The sequence below is a fragment of the Monopterus albus genome, unplaced genomic scaffold, assembly GCF_001952655.1.
Source record: "Monopterus albus unplaced genomic scaffold, M_albus_1.0 scaffold202.1, whole genome shotgun sequence".
Lineage (NCBI taxonomy): Eukaryota > Metazoa > Chordata > Actinopteri > Synbranchiformes > Synbranchidae > Monopterus > Monopterus albus.
The window spans coordinates 841,273-858,851 of record NW_018128082.1 but is presented as its reverse complement, the minus strand read 5'-3'; the positions used below and the strand labels follow the sequence as shown (position 1 = coordinate 858,851).

Sequence of the window (17,579 nt, the reverse complement as noted above, 5' to 3'; positions counted from 1 at the left end):
CTGCTCCCCAGAGGACTTTTACATTTGGTCACACCTTGACATCGTGTCATACTGTGATTTGTCTTTACATTTGCAACTAGTAGAACTGTTTGTTGGACGCTTTGTATTGTGAGGCCTGACACTGTTGTCTACATATGTACATTTACAGTTGTTCTTGTTGATAAAAGGAGGATTTTTGCCACCCTGTATGTGTTTGTATACCACTGAGAGAGGATCAGATTGCTAAACCTGGAGATAGAATAGCAACGTTTGAGACTTTATTATTGCCAGTGGACACAGATGCACAGCTCTGTATGCGTGTGCTCTGGACGCAGCTAGCTGTGGTCATAGGCTTTTATCTATAATGGCCATCGATGGACAGATGCACACACTTTTTATCCCTGTTTATAAACTGTGGTTTTCATCCTATAGACGGATGAATAGATGGATTCTCTTCATCGAACCACCACCATCGCTAGGTTTTGCTTCCTCTGTCATTTTTTTCTCACCAGATTGCCTCCCCCTCCCTCTCCCATCTGTGTGTGTGTGTGTTTGCGAGCAGTTGGCCAATAGCAAACACACTCCATGCCAAACCATCTGGGCCTTAAATCTGTCCTCCACAAAAATCGCTTTAGTTGCAAAACCAACACACACAAACACACGTCGACTGTTAGGGTTTGTTCAGATTATGTTTTGACTCTGTTGTTTTTAATGTCCGTAACAATATCTTTGGGCTGAAGTCGCCTCGATTTCATGCTGTGAACTCGGTTCCAGCATCTTTAAACCTATGCCAAAAAATATAATTTAATAATTCAGTGTTTTTCTCTCCGTTGAGAGCAGATGCATCGTTTTGCTGTATTCATCTCCATACGCTGACTTTACATGTATTTGTACAATATTAATGAGTTTATGCTGCCAAAAAAGCTTGCGTGGAGTTTTTTTCTGCTGTTGTATGTTGCTTTCTTTTCTTTGTCTCCGCGTCCACTGCGGCTGTGGTCGCTCACACTGGCCACCCATTTCTTCTCAACAAACTGAAAATGTGAACTGCATCACAGCACAGAGGATTTTCCCAGGACACGCCTAGAAGACACTTCCCGAATTTTTATTAAGATCCATTCTGATCCTCAGAGTTAAATATAGGCTTTCTTCCTCCAGCCACATTTCATACATGCAAACATAAAACATGTAGATGGATGAGAGAGAAAGTGAAACGCAGATGGAAGAGGAGGGAAAGTTAAGGTGAGCAGAGGTGATAGAGAGATGGGAGGGTGAAAATGAGAGAGAATAGTCTGGTTAATTTGGTGTCAGGGTATTGACTATGTTCGCTTCACCGTCTAGCTTGATTGTATTGTTCGCACAGAGAGTGATTGGGGAATTTGGTGTGTCTAAGGTATAACAGCACTGCAGAAAATTACCTTGCAGGCGGCTGGTGGTTGTCTGCAGCATGAAAGGAGCCTCCCTTTTCTTCAGCCTCTTACCCATCATTAGGGTGTACACTGCTTTTAAAATGGCAGGTGAAAGTGGTAACTGTATGTGTGTGTGTGCTTGTATGCCTGCCTTATGTAGTAATGTGTGCCTGCTCAGTAGGTGCAAGCATGGGTGCTCATTGTTCTGGCATCTCTCTCATTCTTTAGACACCTTTCTGGCTATAGTTTCTTGTTCTGAACATTTATATATCTACTCCTAAACACCAAACAGCTGATTCTCTTTCGCCTTTCTTCTGCTTCTCTTTCTTCTTTGTCTGTGAAATCCCTCTTCTAATGCTTTTAACATGCCAGCTTCACCTTTTTTCATTCCTCACTCTGTCTCGTGGGTGCTTATCAGTGTTGTTCACGTTTCCCTGCTTTACTAGAGCAGTCAAGGTATTTGCATTCCAAATGAGCAGTCTACTTCTCTGACATGCAAATTAATGGATGTGAATTATGCATTTACAGCAGGCTGCTAACAGACCAGAAGGACCAGCCCAAACAAATGCACTGAAACACTATAGAAGCAGGGGAGGCAGTTCAGGATTCCATTAGACCAGTGTAGTGGAGAATGCAGCCATTTTGCAGCCAGGTTGTGTTGGATTGATGTCAGAGCTCGTATTTTTAGCTTACAGCTGTCTACGGCTAATTTTTTATGCTGCTAGTCATTATCTTAAGGGAATAGTCGCCCAGAAATGTATTCACTATCAGAGTGGCTCTGAAAAGGAGGCCCTGGAGTCACAGCAGTGACAGACGCTCCAGAAACAGATCCCGTCAGAAAGTATCAAAACATCCAGGGAAACATTGCAAACCACTCCTGCAGTATATTGATCTTTATGTTTAGCATGTTCCAAATTGCCACTTTGCCAATTTGAGGAGGTAATAGGTGTCACGGAAACATTTGGCTTCACTGTGTAGAAACTGACAGCGAACATTCAGATCTACTGCTGGGTAATAGATGGTGCTGCAACTTGAGTTTGAGTCATTTGGTGGTCATCATGTTCTTTTCCTGTGCAGTAGTGCTTTAAAACCTAGACTGCAAACAAGAGTTTTACTCTCTGCCACCAGTTTTACAAAAGATGAGGCAGCTGCTGCTCATCCAGACCGCCGAGTTTTAAGACTGTCATGATGAGATGTTAACATGGCTGTTTCCTGGTATGGTTACATGTTTGAATTGAATACATTTCTTGAAAAAAGTTGGATCAACCAATCAGCTTGCTTTTGGACATGAGTGTCAGCTACTCTGTGGACCTGCATTTATGTGTATCCTCAGATAACCATAACAGCAGCCTAACACTGAACTGACACAGAGTGGTAGGCGATCTCTGGCCTCATAAATCCACAGCTCGGTGGGTGTGTTGCACACAGTCGATGTGCTCCACCCCAACCGGACAGCTGTTTGCTGACATAGCTGCTGCACATGAGGACATCATTCATTTTGGTAAATGGTCTTATACTTGTGTAGCGCTTTTCTATGCATCGCTGCACACTCAAGATTCTTTCACCCTATTTTGACTAGTCACCTGTTCGCATTCACACATTCTCTCACCGGTGGGGGTTCAGTGTCTTGCTCAAGGACACTTCGACATGTGGACTGGACAAGCCAGGAATCGAACAGCTAATCTTCCGGTTAGGAGACAACCCGCTCCACCTCCTGAGCCACAGCCGCCCCGTTGTTCATTTTCTGCAGCTCGCCTTGTTTCCAAAGTCCAGAATGGCTTGGCTTGAAGTCCTACTGCCTTTGCAGTAACAGCAGTGCCAGAGGGGGCAGGACTGTTTGGCACTGTGGTCCTGCGTCTGTGCAGGAAGTGACCCCAACAAGTCTTGTGAAGCGGAGTAGTAACCAAGTCTGTGCTTTGATTCCGTGGGAATCAAAATGAATATAGGTGGAAATTGATTATATCAGCATAAACTCCTTGAGAAACCTTTTTTTGGGGGGCTGCTTATTTCAGCATTTCATTCTAATTGTATTCCTTAGCCTATGCTCATTTTATTGAATCAGATTTAGTTCAGTTTTCTTTTATTTTCTCTGCCTTTTCTTCCTATTTGAAAGGCACAAATAAAGCTTCCTGTGATGCTGTATGTTCAAATGCATCTATCCAGCCTGAGTCACAAAGTGTGGCTGCAGCAGGAAAGAGGATCCCACTCTGACTAACTGCTGTGTTATACCTCCACCCTACTTTCTCAATTAAATTATGGTGTCAGTACAGTCATGGTGTGAAATCTTCACAGGAAGTGATGAATCAAACAGCAGAGAGCAAACACTCAGTCCATTAAACACTGAACTCACCAACATTGGGTCTTTTCCTCTCTCTTGCTCGTCTCTGGTATTTTCTACTGTCAAAGCATCACAGACCCTTCGGATTTGTTCTCTGACTTCTTTAACAACTTCCGAGCTCTGACGTTATTGAAATTAAAATGGTTTTCAAACAATTACCTCTCACCAGCTATTAGAGGCACCAATGTGTGAAATTACCCAGCACAGCTTTAAGTCTGATTGTTTTTGTACTAAAAATAAACACCAATTTTTAGTATTTCCCCCAGGAGTCCAATCCAGCCTGAAAGTGCAGGTTTGTACCATTCAGCATTACACCTATGTGCAAAATGACGCCATCACACTTTTTGCCACACTTTCATCAACTTTTATACTGTTGTTCTTTGCCGTCTTTGACTTTCTGGCACTGCAGGCACAGATTTAGCTGTTGACGCTGTTTCAGTGTCTCACTTTACTTGCTGGTTACTTGGGGGTGTGTTTATTGCTGATGTTTTTTAATACCTTTGACTTTCTGTTGCTGTTTTTAACATTTCTCTCTCCTGTTTGTTCTGAATTATGATGAAAAAGTTAAGATAGGCAGGTCAGGTGTGTGCTGGTGCCTGTGCTGATCAAATAAGAAAACCGATGAGATTCCACTGAATTTAAGATTTTCTAATGTGTGTGTGTGTGTGTGTGTTCAAAATATAACAACATTTTATTGTTATATTATTGTACAATATGGTAAAACTTAATATGTAAATTCTCCTCTTCATTGATTAAGTTGAGATCATTTCACATCCTGTTTTGAACAACTGGCCATAAGTCAAAAACCTGTGGTTTGATCCGTTAGTACCTAGATAATGTTGCCTGACCATTGTTTTGAAAGGTGTAATTATTCAAAAACATTTTATTCACTTTTTAAAGAATTTTGCAGAATGTGAGGGCTACACTGGGGCTACTCTTGTAAGATTTTTTTTCTGTGAATTATGAAAGAACAGCCACATAATCACTGGATATGAAACATATAGTTAAGTTGTGAACTACAGTACCTGGCTGTTCAGTACGTAAGGGCTCAAAAAGCAATTAAACATCCAGTTATTAAATTTAACCTAAATACTTAGTGTCCTCGAGCTTCTAACAACAGAGCGTCCACCAACACTAGTGTATTAGTCCCACTTATAATGGTCGGCCATTATTCTGTGTTGATTTGAGTCGGCAGGAGGGCCAGAAACGTCAGAGCAAACTGGGTCAGGCACCAGTTTGTAGTGGCAAAGTATTAATAAACTGTTGGGTGAGAAATGAACAAGAAGCTCAGTTGTCTTTTATAGATTTATTGAAGCATGCAAGATGATTCAGCTGAATAGTCACTGGTCTGAACTGTCGCAGGAGCAAACCCAGAATAACAAAGTACGAAAAGCTACAGTTTTTATAGGCACAGCAAACTGGCAAAAGGTCATGAAGGGGAGAACTGTCTGCAAGATACAGTAAATGACTGTCTAGACATAATATATTCTGCCCTGAATGAGGAACTTCAGGCTTTTGTTTTTCTATTCCAGGAGTGTTGTCGCTTCACTCCACTGCTGTACAAAAGCCACATACAATCAGAAACAGGGCCTAAGAATGCTGATTTACTGATCCTTACAGGGTGTAACAATGAGGCACAGGCTGAAAGTTGTGTTACTACAGAGCTAGATATACCTTACCTTTAACAAAGGCACTTTCTATCTACGTACAACCAGTTGCATTTATCGTGGTTTTTGGACACCTACAAATTTTTAACCATTAAACAGGACCAACTGGATAATCATGACAAAACCTGGTGAAGTCACATCAGAGGCCCTGGGTCTGTGTCCCTGTCAGTGTACAGAGGGTTTTGGTTCTGCCATGTCAGGAGGAACAACAACGCCATTGCAGATAAAAGCCTAAACATGTAAATGTCGAACCAAATTTAGCTTTTCTGCCGTCCTGGGTATGATCAAGTTAGAAGCTGTGTGTGCACACGTGCTCAAAAACACAGTAACACCCCCCATCGGGACTTAAAGTTTCATAAGTGTGTATGTTTTCTCATGCTCACATTTCTCTTTGTCTTTTAATTTACCCACACGCCATCTGGTTGAGTAATTTTTATCACAAGGAGAAGAAGGTCTCATCACCAACTGATTCTGCTGTGAATACGTGTGTGTGTGTGTGTGTGTGTGTGTGTGTGTGTGTGTGTGTGTGTGTGTTGTCTGTTTTTGTAGCCACCACCCTGCCTGGAGCTGCACACATGCTTTGTATAAACACATTAGACACATTTCTTCTTTTTCCTGAGATGCTAATAACTACGTCTCAGTATGAGGTCTTGTCAGGATTAGTTCAGCTGAAAGTTAAATGATTCCTGTGGTGAAATAGGTTTAATGCAGCAAACAAAAACTTTAGGATGTTGAGACACAACCAAGATATCTGCATTTGTTTTCACTTAAATTCCAAACCTGAAAGACAGTACAAACAGAAACACAGAACCTTTTCGGTTTTAAGTAGTTTTAAATAAAACTTCATTTCCCATCATACACTGTTATATGTATTCACATAACTTTTATTTTACTGCTTCTTCCAGGTACTAACAGAAGAAGGTTTTGGTCCAGTTACAACAGAAATATCTGAAGCCAATCCATTCTACTATGCTGAAGACTACCACCAGCAGTACCTGAGCAAACACCCTGATGGATACTGTGGCCTGGGAGGGACAGGAGTCTCTTGTCCAATAGGAATCAAGACAAAGGCCTAGGCAGCCAATGATAGCCAAGAACTGTCTTCGATAAGTGATGTTTAAGTTTCATAAAGCTAATATATGCAATGATTTTGTGGATTTTTGTACATTTTATGCAATAGAGGATCATTTTAAGCACCATTCTATCCTTAGAAACGTGAGCAATGAATGTAGAATTTGTCATAATTTTCTGACAACTTTTCCCACAAAACAAAAAAACTTGTTTTTTTTTCTCCTGGAGAGAAGAAAGGGGAATTGTGAAATGATGCAGTTTGCTTTTTAAAAGCCTGTGTTAGAAGGAGCTATATTAAAAGTTTATGAAATCAGAAGTCTACAGTTTTTTTCTGTTTCCTAATAGTAATTGCTACTTAAATTTATACGTGCTGCCCTATGTATATAGAACACAGATTTGAAAGAGAATGAAGAAATCAGGCAGTATGTGATCATCTGGTGGATCCTTTCAGCTCACTTTGCACAGTATGTCAGACCTCTGACACCATTTCATGCAATTCTAACCTTATCAGAGGTGGAGGAAATGACAGTGTGGAGCTTTACAAGAACAAGTGCTGAATTAAATTATTGCAAAATTCAGTAATTTCTGCAATCAAAAACCCAGCTTAATGTCATGGATTTACTTTACTGACCATCTAAGCTACCTGGATGCTTTTAACTTGACATCAATTTGTATGATTATTTTCTCTCACTGGTGAACTGGAGATTTTATAATTAAAAATGTAGTGATGTGTTTGTCTCTCTTCTTTGTGTGTGTGTGTTGTGTTTCAGAGCAGGATTTTGGATGACCTCATTCCTCTGGTCTTTGCCTGAGGCTGTGCTCCACTCTGTAATTCATCTGTCATCGATGTTAATCTGCATGCATGTGTGTTAGTACAGTATATGTGTGCTTTGATGGTGCAGCATGCAGATACACACACCAGCAGGAGGAGAGTGCGTGTTTGGTGCCAGGCCCTCCAAAGCTTGGCATTACCATCAAATAGTAGAAAGAAAGCAAGAGAAGGAAGTGATCAGTCTCTTTGGGAGTGGCAGAGCGCCACTTTGGAGCTCTGCTGTGCTGGATCACCTCCATGATGCAGGCTGCATGACCCGGGTTCGAGCAGACATTTAAAAGCCAAATCTGACCAAAATTTTTGGAAGGGAGTTAAGCTGCTTCTTCTGTGTGCACAGTCACAAACATACAGTACTGGTCTCCATAATTGATCTCTTTTTACTTTAAGTAAAATCCAAAAATTTGTTCACATTTTTACCTTTAATTCTTGCTATGGTGAAAAAGCCTAAAAATTTAGGCAACAAGGTGCTAAAAAATAGTTTGAGTACCAGTACGAGAGGGTGGTTTATTCTAAGGAAACGCTATTTGGAGGAAAAGCCTTAAAATCCTCTGTGTTCTTAATCTCATACAGTACACGCTGAACTGACAAAGCTAACATCGTTACTTACAAAAGATTTACTTCTATGTAACATCACATTTGGGTCTGTTCCAGTACCTGTCCCCGGATGGAGCACTTGATTATGCTGCCATCTGGTGGTAGGTCTAAGTATGAATGTGCACATGGCTCAAGTTCACTGAAATTAGAACGAAGTACAAATGTATTAATGATGAATAGCCTACTGCAGACATTGGAATTTGGGGACAGTGTTGCCATAACAGTCTTTAAGTCAGTCTAAACTAGGGCAGCAATTAAAGGTGCTTTTCTCTTAATTATTCCATTTTAGTTGATAAATCTCCAGTTTACTGTCAGATTCATTATTTGTAGATTGTTTAATGAATTAACTGGTAATCATGGTAGCTCTAATTTACACTGAAATGAATTCAAACAATTTTTTCTAAATTTTCTAAGTCTAAATGCATCCTACTTCCTTCAATCCACAGAGATTTGATTGTTTAAATACAAATATATAATTATTGTTACCTACAGCTAGCTCACAACCTCATTGTTAAATCTAAAAAGTATAGTAATTTGATCACTTATTTCTCTGGAAAAATTTAAGGTGTGATCACAAAAGGCATAGTTTATATGCATATACCTTTTTAAAAAGTGCTGTATAGCAGGAAACGCAAAAAGCTAGCGCGATTAGCATAATTCTAACATAAAAATGCAAGAAAAACTGGAACAGATTTTTAAAAATAATTGTACTATTTACAGAAAGATTTTTGTTGTTTATTTAAAAAAGCGGACTAATTATTAACGTCAATTATTCCTATTAGAAAGAAATGTTTTCAAATTAGCAGTTTATTTTGAAGGGACACATCGGAAGTTTGTTGTAGGCTTGTTTGTTGTGATGTATTATAACATTGAGGACACCTTGCCGTTTATAGTCCTAACATTTTCAGTCTCACTTAGAATTACTTTCATATATTTATTTATTACTTTAATATATTTAAGTTAAATATTTGTTGTAGTTGTTTGCATTTAGCGTTTGTTGGTTGTGTCGGTGATAATGATGATGATGATGATATGACACAGTTGCTGTAGCAACAGAGAACTTCCTTCAACTTTATGTGAATTCTGCGTGAACCAAGACGAAAGGTAACTACAATGTTTAATGAAGCGTAACTTTAAAATGCGTCCGTAGATGTTAATGTTTCCCTGGGAAGAAATTACAAATCCGGTAGCTATCCCTAAGTGTCAGTTAAAGGTCTAATTAACAATGGGGCTCATAAAATAAAATTTGTATTGACTGTCTTTTTAAATGACATAAGCCGTCTGCGTGCGTGAAACCTTTAGTTAAGCTCATTGTGCGAAGTTTAAAATCCAGGCTAACACTAAACTTTTTGATTCATATAATGATTGTCTCAGTTTATACATCAAATTAACTACTAGCTAGCTATATACTGTGTATTTTAAATGTTTGGTTTTGTTGAACTACCCAGTGGTAGAAAAAGTACCCAGGTTGTAGTAGTAGTAGCAGTATAGCAGGAGTACCACAGTATAAAAATACTTACAATACAATACTTAAAGTGTTACTTAAGTAAGAGTACAGAGGTATAAATATACTTAAAGTGCCCAAGGTAAAGCAGATTAGCACATTTATACATTATAGTTATTGATGCATTATTGTGTTCATAACTTTAATGTTGCAGCTGGTATAGATGGAGCAAATCTTAACCCATAATATGATTATAATTTGAATTACTGCTGGTTAGCCTGTGAATTTCTCAGAGGTGACCAATAAGTACTTATGATTTTACTGTATTTTATTAATTTTATTATGAAAAGTAACTAAAATCATCATTCAGTGCGATAAAAAGTACATAATTTAGCCTCTAAAATGCAGAGTAATGATGCCTTACCCAGTAACTTAGCCAAAACCTCCTTGGAGCTGTAAGAGTTATTGAGCACCAATACATCATTCTTCTTGTGTTTCACTGTCCATTTGATAGTAACATAACTTGAATATTGGCCAGAAACTCCAGTATCATGTTTCAGTGTTTCAGAAAGACTAAAGGAGTCCAATATGAGAAAAAGCCAGCAGAGAAGGCAGGATTGTAGGTCTTTATAATTTAATTATAAGCACATATACTCACACATCTTTAAAATATCAGATAGATTATCAATCACAGATAGTTTCTGTAGGTACTTTCTGGCTATATATTCTCAGTTCCAAATATTATTTCAGTCCAGACTAAGAAGTTATTCTTAGTAAAGTTTTTAGTTAACCTTGATTGCACTGTGGCATTTTCATGCTTTCTGTAATCCTCTTGTCCTCTGCTTTGCAGCTGGCATTCAGATGAAAACAAGATCAGGATAGAGAGTTTTCTACAAGCCAACTATCATTCAATGATGTCTGTTGAAATACCCATGGAGAGAACGTACCAGAATCCAAATCAACCAGTTTCCTCTTCAGGATCTATCTTAGCCAGCTCTGGAATCAGTGGGGTGGAGCAACAAGGGGACAGACTGGGCCTCCAGGCCTCTCAGGGTGAACCAGTGGTGGGGAAGAGTCCTGGTTATAGTGTGCGGTGCCCTGATGACCCTGTCCCCACTGGGCAATCTCAGCCAACTGCTGCCAACATGGAAGCTGATGTCTCTCAGACCATAAATCAGCAACAAGTACTTATTACTTTGCACAACCACTAAAGGAAAAGTCTAATTATTTACTTATTTCTCTCTGTGGTGCACTTACAGTATAGTAGCTTATTTATATAGCTGTAGTTTTACATAAACATTCAGTAGTCATACAGAATAAATCAGTCACAGAAGAAACATAAAACTATTTCTTCACAGCACTAGCCTCAGTAGGTTGCTAGCTCATCGCTGATCCTCACCTGTGTATCTCCCTCCATGTTCCTCCTCTGTTACCTCACCTGTGTTTCTTCTCCTCAAACTTGTTCCTATTTAAGTTCTTGTCCCGTGGCTGCACCTGGGTACACATTACTTAACCCTAACAGTTCCATGTAACCACGCATGTAAACTTTTTATCCAGTTTGCCTTCTTGCCACTAGGTAGCAGTAGAACATCAGATTACAGTGTTTTCTCAAACTGTGTCTCAAACCACCTAACACGGTCACTGGCACATGTTCTGTTCTCTTCTCTTGGTCAAAGATTTGTCTTGACTGAAATTTGTACTGAATCTTTCAGGCTCCAGATGATACACACAAGGTCATTCAGCAGCAAATTGAGCAGATCCACAAGGTTCTACAGGAGCAGAGTAGACAGCTGACTCTTTTAGGAACAGGTCAGTGTTGGACCTGTACACAGTCCTGTTAGACAGTCCTGTCTTTTGTTTTTGGGAATTAAACCTTTCCAGCAAACCTAAAGATCGCAGGGCAGATTCAAGTTTAGTGGATGCTTGTAATGAAGGTTTTAAAAAGTTTGATTAGAATTACAACTGGATTTTCTCTCCTTCTGTGGAACTTGTCAGTTTTCAAACAACACTTTATACTTGTCACACAGCTAAATTCTGGCTGACACATGAAGCAAATACAGGCTTTGTATAATCAGGCAGGGCATGAAGCCAATCTGCAAAGAAGGTGGCAACAGTGTTGTTTCTGTTTAGGGTTTGTGCGACAGTGTTGCTGAAGCTGCTAGCCTCACTTCACAGCCTCCACCAGCTCTGCTGTTGCAACACTCATTAACCTGCCCAGAGCAAATGGTGCACACCCCAGCATACTTGAAACATGTCAAAATATACTTAGACAAAAGTGCTCTGTGTATTTATTATAATCGATATGTGTGGAAATATCAAGAAGTTGTTTATTAGCCATTGGTTTGGGCACAACTTGTGTTTCCTCCCTGACACACTAGAAACTGAACAATCTAATCTCCTCTCTTTTACTCTCTCCTTATCTCTGTCTAGTGTCTCTTGAAGGTCTGATGCTTCCTGCCTACATATCCTTGCGGTGGATTGGTTTGCTGCCTGAGCTGACAAACTCTGAGAAGGTAGGTGATACTTGACTGGCAGACAGGCACAGTTGAACTGGAGAGCCAGAGTATTGTTTGTTGTTCTAGAGTTGACAGAGATCAAACCAGAGCTAAAAGAAGAGTGAGGTTTCACCCGTTGGGCAGAAGCACAATTCAGAATGAACAATAACTCTGTTTCATCCCTGAGCAACTGGGTGATAATATGTCAGAGTCTCTTTAACAAAAGATTCATCAATCTAACGAAACTTTAACCTGATTTTCCTCCAAGGTTTATTCCTTGAGATTCTAAACACCTCACCAGTAGACACTTCATGAACATGGATGGTGGAAAATATTTTACCCTGGCTCAGTTCACATGCATTTTTGAGGTTTTATCATCTAGATTTAAAACTGGACCATAGCCAGCACTATACATATAGTTATATCTGTTTTTTTTATATGTAGAATACATCTGAGGCATATTACCTCTGCATTAGATGTCTCACTGTAGTAACATTTTGATCTGCACAGTGTCAGCTACTGGGCTACATACTTTATCAATTTATGTTTTATTTCTGTTCCTTTGTTGTTCATACCATATAGACTGGCAGTGTACATATTAAAGATCAGCATGAACATCTGCATTACTACTGCTCAAACTCTCTTTTTCAGAACAGTGATGGAGCGAGGTGGTCACCAGAGAAGAGTTATTTCTTGCAGGAAACTGAAAGCGTTTCCAGTATGGACAGAAATAATTTGAAGGTCACTGACCAGCAGGAGCTCCAGCAGAGCACTTCGCTCAGCCCGCAGCAGCCCAGTGGGAAGTCTGGCATCCAGAGGTGCATCTCTGCCCCATTTACGATCTTTAAGGATGAAGGAACGCAACAGTCTCTGAATTTCCAACCTGAGCATAGTCGAAGGTTTGGGACTTTACAAGACTTCTGCTCTGGTTTATATAATCCTCAGATACCACAGTGCAGTCAGAAAAATACCCAAACTGAGGTCCAGGCTCAAGCTGAGGACTTTGGCCATATTTACAGTACAGAACAAACTTACTTCACAGAGCCTCTCCCGCTTCAACATGACACTCCACCTTCCTCACAAGTCCAAAATAAAGACATCACAGATAAAGGAGAAGAGAAAGTTGGACCATTACAAGGCACAAAATACAGAGCCACCATGTCCAAAGGGAATTATGATCTGAACAGTGGTAACCCTCATTCAAGAGACCCAGATGGCAGAGTTACCCAGCCACCCTCCAAGCTAACAGCCTCTGTTAGCAAGTCTTTCAGAGAACAAAGGGTGAAACACGCAGACATGGAAAACATGGAAACTCAAAAAACAACCCCAGAGGATCAGCGTGAACAATCCCTGCATCAGAACAACTCACAGGTCTGGACACCCAAACATCCCCGCACCGTGTATGAATCGAATTTAGTGCAACGTTTCAACATTTGTCCCCCTCGGAGCAACAATAGCATTTCCCCTCACGCATGGAAAAATCAGGAAGTTACTGTTAATTTTAAAAGAGTGAATGAATGCATAGAGAGAGTCTCGAGCTTGAACCAGGAAACTCTGTCCACAGGCTGTGATGAAACAAAAGCACATTTACAGCTTTGCCAGTACAGTAAGTCAAGACCAGGAGGCAACGCGGGCTCAGACTGGGCCAGAATTCACAAACAAGCTTCAGCAACAGCAGCAGCATTTTGTATTAGTGCACCAAACAACACAAGTCAAGCTTCAACACCTCTGAAAAGAAGTACCAGTGGTAGCAGTAGGGGAGATGAAGCTAACCCACTCCCATCCCCTCCTCCATACCCTGGCCATCAGGATTCCCATTTAGACCTGCTAGAGGATGACAATGCCAGTGACACTCCCAGTGACCCTGAGGAGGGCTGGATGTTACTGGGGATGCAGAAACTGAAACAGGGTCGGAGACTTGGATCTGGACTAGGACCTCAGCGAAACTCGTCTTCCTCCAGCTTGAACGGAGAGAACAGAACTAAGGATCATTGTAATGGTAATTTAAACATATATTTGTTTGGATTTAGGCCTGGTTTTGATAGCTCTGATTGAATCTGCATATTAAAATTGTAACTAACATTTCTTATGATTAATTTTCCATTACTGTTTTGATAAAGACCAATTATTGGCTCCATTTGTCAAAGCACATATAGTGTGCATCAGTGTTGGGATGTAACACGGCTTGGCTTTAACTTTAAAGTAAGTTCCCTTCCAAACATATAACAATAGTCTGCCTTGAAAAATAATATGTGCCTTGTAGGATCCGATAGGATGTTTCTCACAAAGGTCAGTTAGCCATTTTTGAAATAATATCTACTTCTCTGTTGTTGAACAATTCAGATTCTGACTATAACAGGTTCCCATCTGAACAATGAAACAGGATTTTCTTGCTGAAAACATCTCTCCTGTTCCTACTGGCTATTAAGTGTAACTGAGTGCTGAAGCAGTGGGATGGTGGAGCAGTGGTTAGCACTCACAGCAAGAAAGGTTCCAGGTTCAAACCCAGGCCGAACCTGGGTCTTTCTGTGTGGAGTCTGCATGTTCTCCCTGTGCCTGCGTGGGTTCTCTCCGGGTGCTCCGGCTTCCTTCCACAGTCCAAAGACATGTAGCTTAGGTTGATTGGAGACTAAATTTCCCCTGTGAGTGTGTGGTATAGATAATGGATGGAGTGCTGCAGCCATTTTGACCCCATCTCTTACATTGAAAGTGCATCACAAAGTGGATCTTCTAATGTCCAGTGTGAACAGGACAATGATTACAGCAAGACAAACCTGTTTTAATGTTTATATACCTCTGTAGTTTTTACATGCTATCACATTTTCTTGGCAGAGCTACAGGATGACTCCTGGTGCAAAATCCAGTCCAGCACATCTGTCAAGACCTCATCTGCAGAGGACAGGACAAAATCTCAGAGGAAGTACAACAAAGTAACAAGGAGAAACAAAGAATGTCAGACCTCCTCAGAGCACCTAAGGACATCTCACCGAGGTAAGGACTAAAGTGGGAGAAGAGACGTGTAGGCCAGAATATCAAAAAGGGCGTTGATATTCTCCAAACTAAATATTTTTCAGGCAAATTATGCAAGCTCTCGAAAGGGACGATCTGACAATCACACTCACTTTACACAGCCACTGGTCGGGACTCACACAACTACTTGAGTCACTTTTTGTGTTCACACTGAATCTCTGTGAAGAGAGAACAGCAGCAAGTTTGCTACAAAGACACAGTGTCCTTGGAGAGACAATAGCTGTCTTTAGATGTAGTCGAACGGCACATCATACAACCTAATTTGTTTCAAGCACACAAAACATAGCACCTGTTAAAAGTCTCCTTTGTGTATTTTTCATATTTAGGTGGTGAGAAAATGTTGAAGCTAAACTCACTGGAACCAGAAAGTGAACAAGATGATGAAGAGCACACAAAAATGGCACAAACATCAAGGGGATTTCACAGGTAAACACACCATGTGGTATTCTGGGCACGCAAAGCAAACAACTTTATCTGATACTGTATCAACTGATCAACAGTTTAGCACATCTACACAGCAGGAAGTAGTGCATGCACACAAAATGATGATCTCCTCTGATGAGTTGTTTACCTTTTGGTGACACCCCAGACTGAGCACACACTCACTAAGCTACTGGCCTGGCTCAGTCTTGTTTTATTATTCCAATATTTTGCAGTATTTCTGAAGTCAGTCTGTTTATATGCAGATATAATGTAGATCTGAAAGATGAGCTCAAGAGGTGTTTTAATGGAGATACCATCCGCTCTGACAGAGAAGAGGGTCAGGCCACGAGAAATCGACGCAGTCTGGACGAACTGAACTGCAGGGACATACAGGTCGGTTTTGTTGGGAGAACTTGTGGCTTTGTGTCAGAGCAGATATACTGTCTTAGGATTTTTTTCCCAACTTTTATTTGTAAGGAACCATGTACAATATCAGATATAAATGTTGCCAGCTATAAGGTTCTGGGTTCTAGCCCGTGCCGACCCGGCGCCTTTCTGTGTGGAGTCTGCTTGTTCTCCCTCTGCCTGATCACAGTAAATTAATGTGTGTCACCTACTGTGGCAGCATGGCTCTTTTCTGTGTTTTAAACAACACAACAGTTCAACAGTACTTTCAGATAAACCTGCAGCCTTTCAGGACTAGGATTAAGAGTCTGAAGTCCATGTGAAACTAGGTGACAGTGGACTATGTAGTTGTCGTCGGTGGTTTCATGATGGTGAAGCAGCTGCTACTGGACCACAATCATCTCTTTTGCTGACTTTAATTATCATGAAGCTGTTTCCTGTTTTCTTCCAGAGACAGAGTGTCATCAGGTGTGATGTTGAACAGTTAAGCATCATGGAGCAAATCTGAGCAAATGTTTACAAAAATGCTCCCACTAAGTCACCACGAGTCACATTCAGAGCTGCGTGTTGAATAGGCTGACATCATATGCTTCTGCCCTGACTGTGTCTGTGTGTGTGTGTGCGCGCGCAGGCCCTCAGGCAGCAGATGGCTTCCCTTCAGCAGCAGTTTAAGCAGAGAGAGAGTGATTGGTGTGTAGTTCAATGCCAGCTGGAGAAACTGGTCAGAGAAAATGCTGAGCTGAAGGACAAACTCACAGTTATGCCACAGTGCTGTGTGGTGACCGGCCGATGTACTACACAAACACACACTGTGCACAAGGATCAACAGACAGAGGTATATTATAATGTGTAGTCTTCTTCTTTTCAGATCATATATTATATAAAACTTACCAACATGGAGTCTACCCTGTTCTGTCTTTATTAATCATTTCTCAAATCAGTTCTGGTCCTTTCAGTGTAGTTTCATGGAAGAAGACATCACAATATTGGAAGCTTGTCGTGTTGTGAAGAGATGTAGTTAATGCATCGATCTGCAAGCAAAACTCTTAACTTAAAGCAGCTGTAATCAATATTTTAACATCAAAAAGATCCCTGGAAATGGAGTGCAATGTGATTCTGTGTAATTCTTCTACTGTAGCTCCTTTAGCGGGTAGAAATAAAGGAAGCACTGCTGCCCTGCGCTGACCTTCAGGTTACTTTCTTTGATAGGAGAAAGCTGGTGGTAAGAGCAGCCAGTGAAGGATAAGAGCAACACAAGAGACAGATAACTTCCCCAAAATGCCATAAAACAAAGAAGATGCACTTATTATGACCAGTCCTAAGTATAGTATATATCATATCGCTGTACACATTGTTATTAGTGTATTCTTTCCACTTTACAGCTCTTAATGCTTGTTTGTTTTGTACAGATGGTCACCTTTGTGTCTGCTGTTTAAGTCTTACTGGTATCAAATTAGTCAAGAATATAATACACTCTTAAATGGTCTTTAAGCACCCTGGCAATAATTTATGAGGACGGACAAAAGATGGTGTCAAAGCACTGACTGACCTCATCACACATTCATGAAGTGCAAGTCGATATGAGCCCTTTGGCAGTTCTGCCGCAGCCCAAATGTGATTTTACCTTCGCAACTCATTGCTCCCATATGCAAATATAGGAGGTAGAAAAAAGTCACTGGTAATAAGGATAAAATTGTATAACAAAGAGTATTATTGTATTTACCTGTTGAAGGCTTATATATGTTAACATACAGTATATATAATATATTAATGACAATACACACGCACACACAGTAATGATAACAAACTTAATTTCCCAAATAAATAATTGACCAGGATTCTCTTGTAAAAGAGATTTTTAGTCTTGATGAGGTTTTCCTGGTAAAATAAAGGTT

At 40.3% G+C, this 17,579-nt stretch overlaps 2 protein-coding genes across 5 annotated transcripts in view; both read left to right on the top strand.

Moving 5' to 3' along the window:
- msraa (methionine sulfoxide reductase Aa) overlaps positions 1–6,771 on the top strand; it is a 33,286-nt gene extending 26,515 nt beyond the window's left edge. For all 3 annotated transcript variants that reach the window (XM_020618210.1, XM_020618212.1, XM_020618213.1), the window contains one exon: positions 6,296–6,771. In XM_020618210.1, the coding sequence (XP_020473866.1) occupies positions 6,296–6,466 (171 nt within the window). In that variant the 3' untranslated portion in view covers positions 6,467–6,771. The remainder of the gene's footprint in view (positions 1–6,295) is intronic.
- Positions 6,772–8,780: 2,009 nt separating this feature from the next.
- Positions 8,781–17,579, top strand: part of LOC109970583 (uncharacterized) — a 10,767-nt gene continuing 1,968 nt past the window's right edge. Inside the window, exons 1-9 of one of the 2 annotated variants that reach the window (XM_020618241.1) lie at positions 8,781–8,991; positions 10,182–10,395; positions 11,044–11,140; positions 11,762–11,844; positions 12,478–13,825; positions 14,659–14,817; positions 15,183–15,282; positions 15,543–15,672; positions 16,316–16,519. In XM_020618241.1, coding sequence (XP_020473897.1) covers positions 10,243–10,395; positions 11,044–11,140; positions 11,762–11,844; positions 12,478–13,825; positions 14,659–14,817; positions 15,183–15,282; positions 15,543–15,672; positions 16,316–16,519 — 2,274 coding nt within the window. In that variant the 5' untranslated portion in view covers positions 8,781–8,991; positions 10,182–10,242. Of the gene's footprint in view, positions 8,992–10,181; positions 10,396–10,424; positions 10,516–11,043; positions 11,141–11,761; positions 11,845–12,477; positions 13,826–14,658; positions 14,818–15,182; positions 15,283–15,542; positions 15,673–16,315; positions 16,520–17,579 lie in introns of those variants that run through there. The other variant, XM_020618242.1, reaches the window with a different exon arrangement.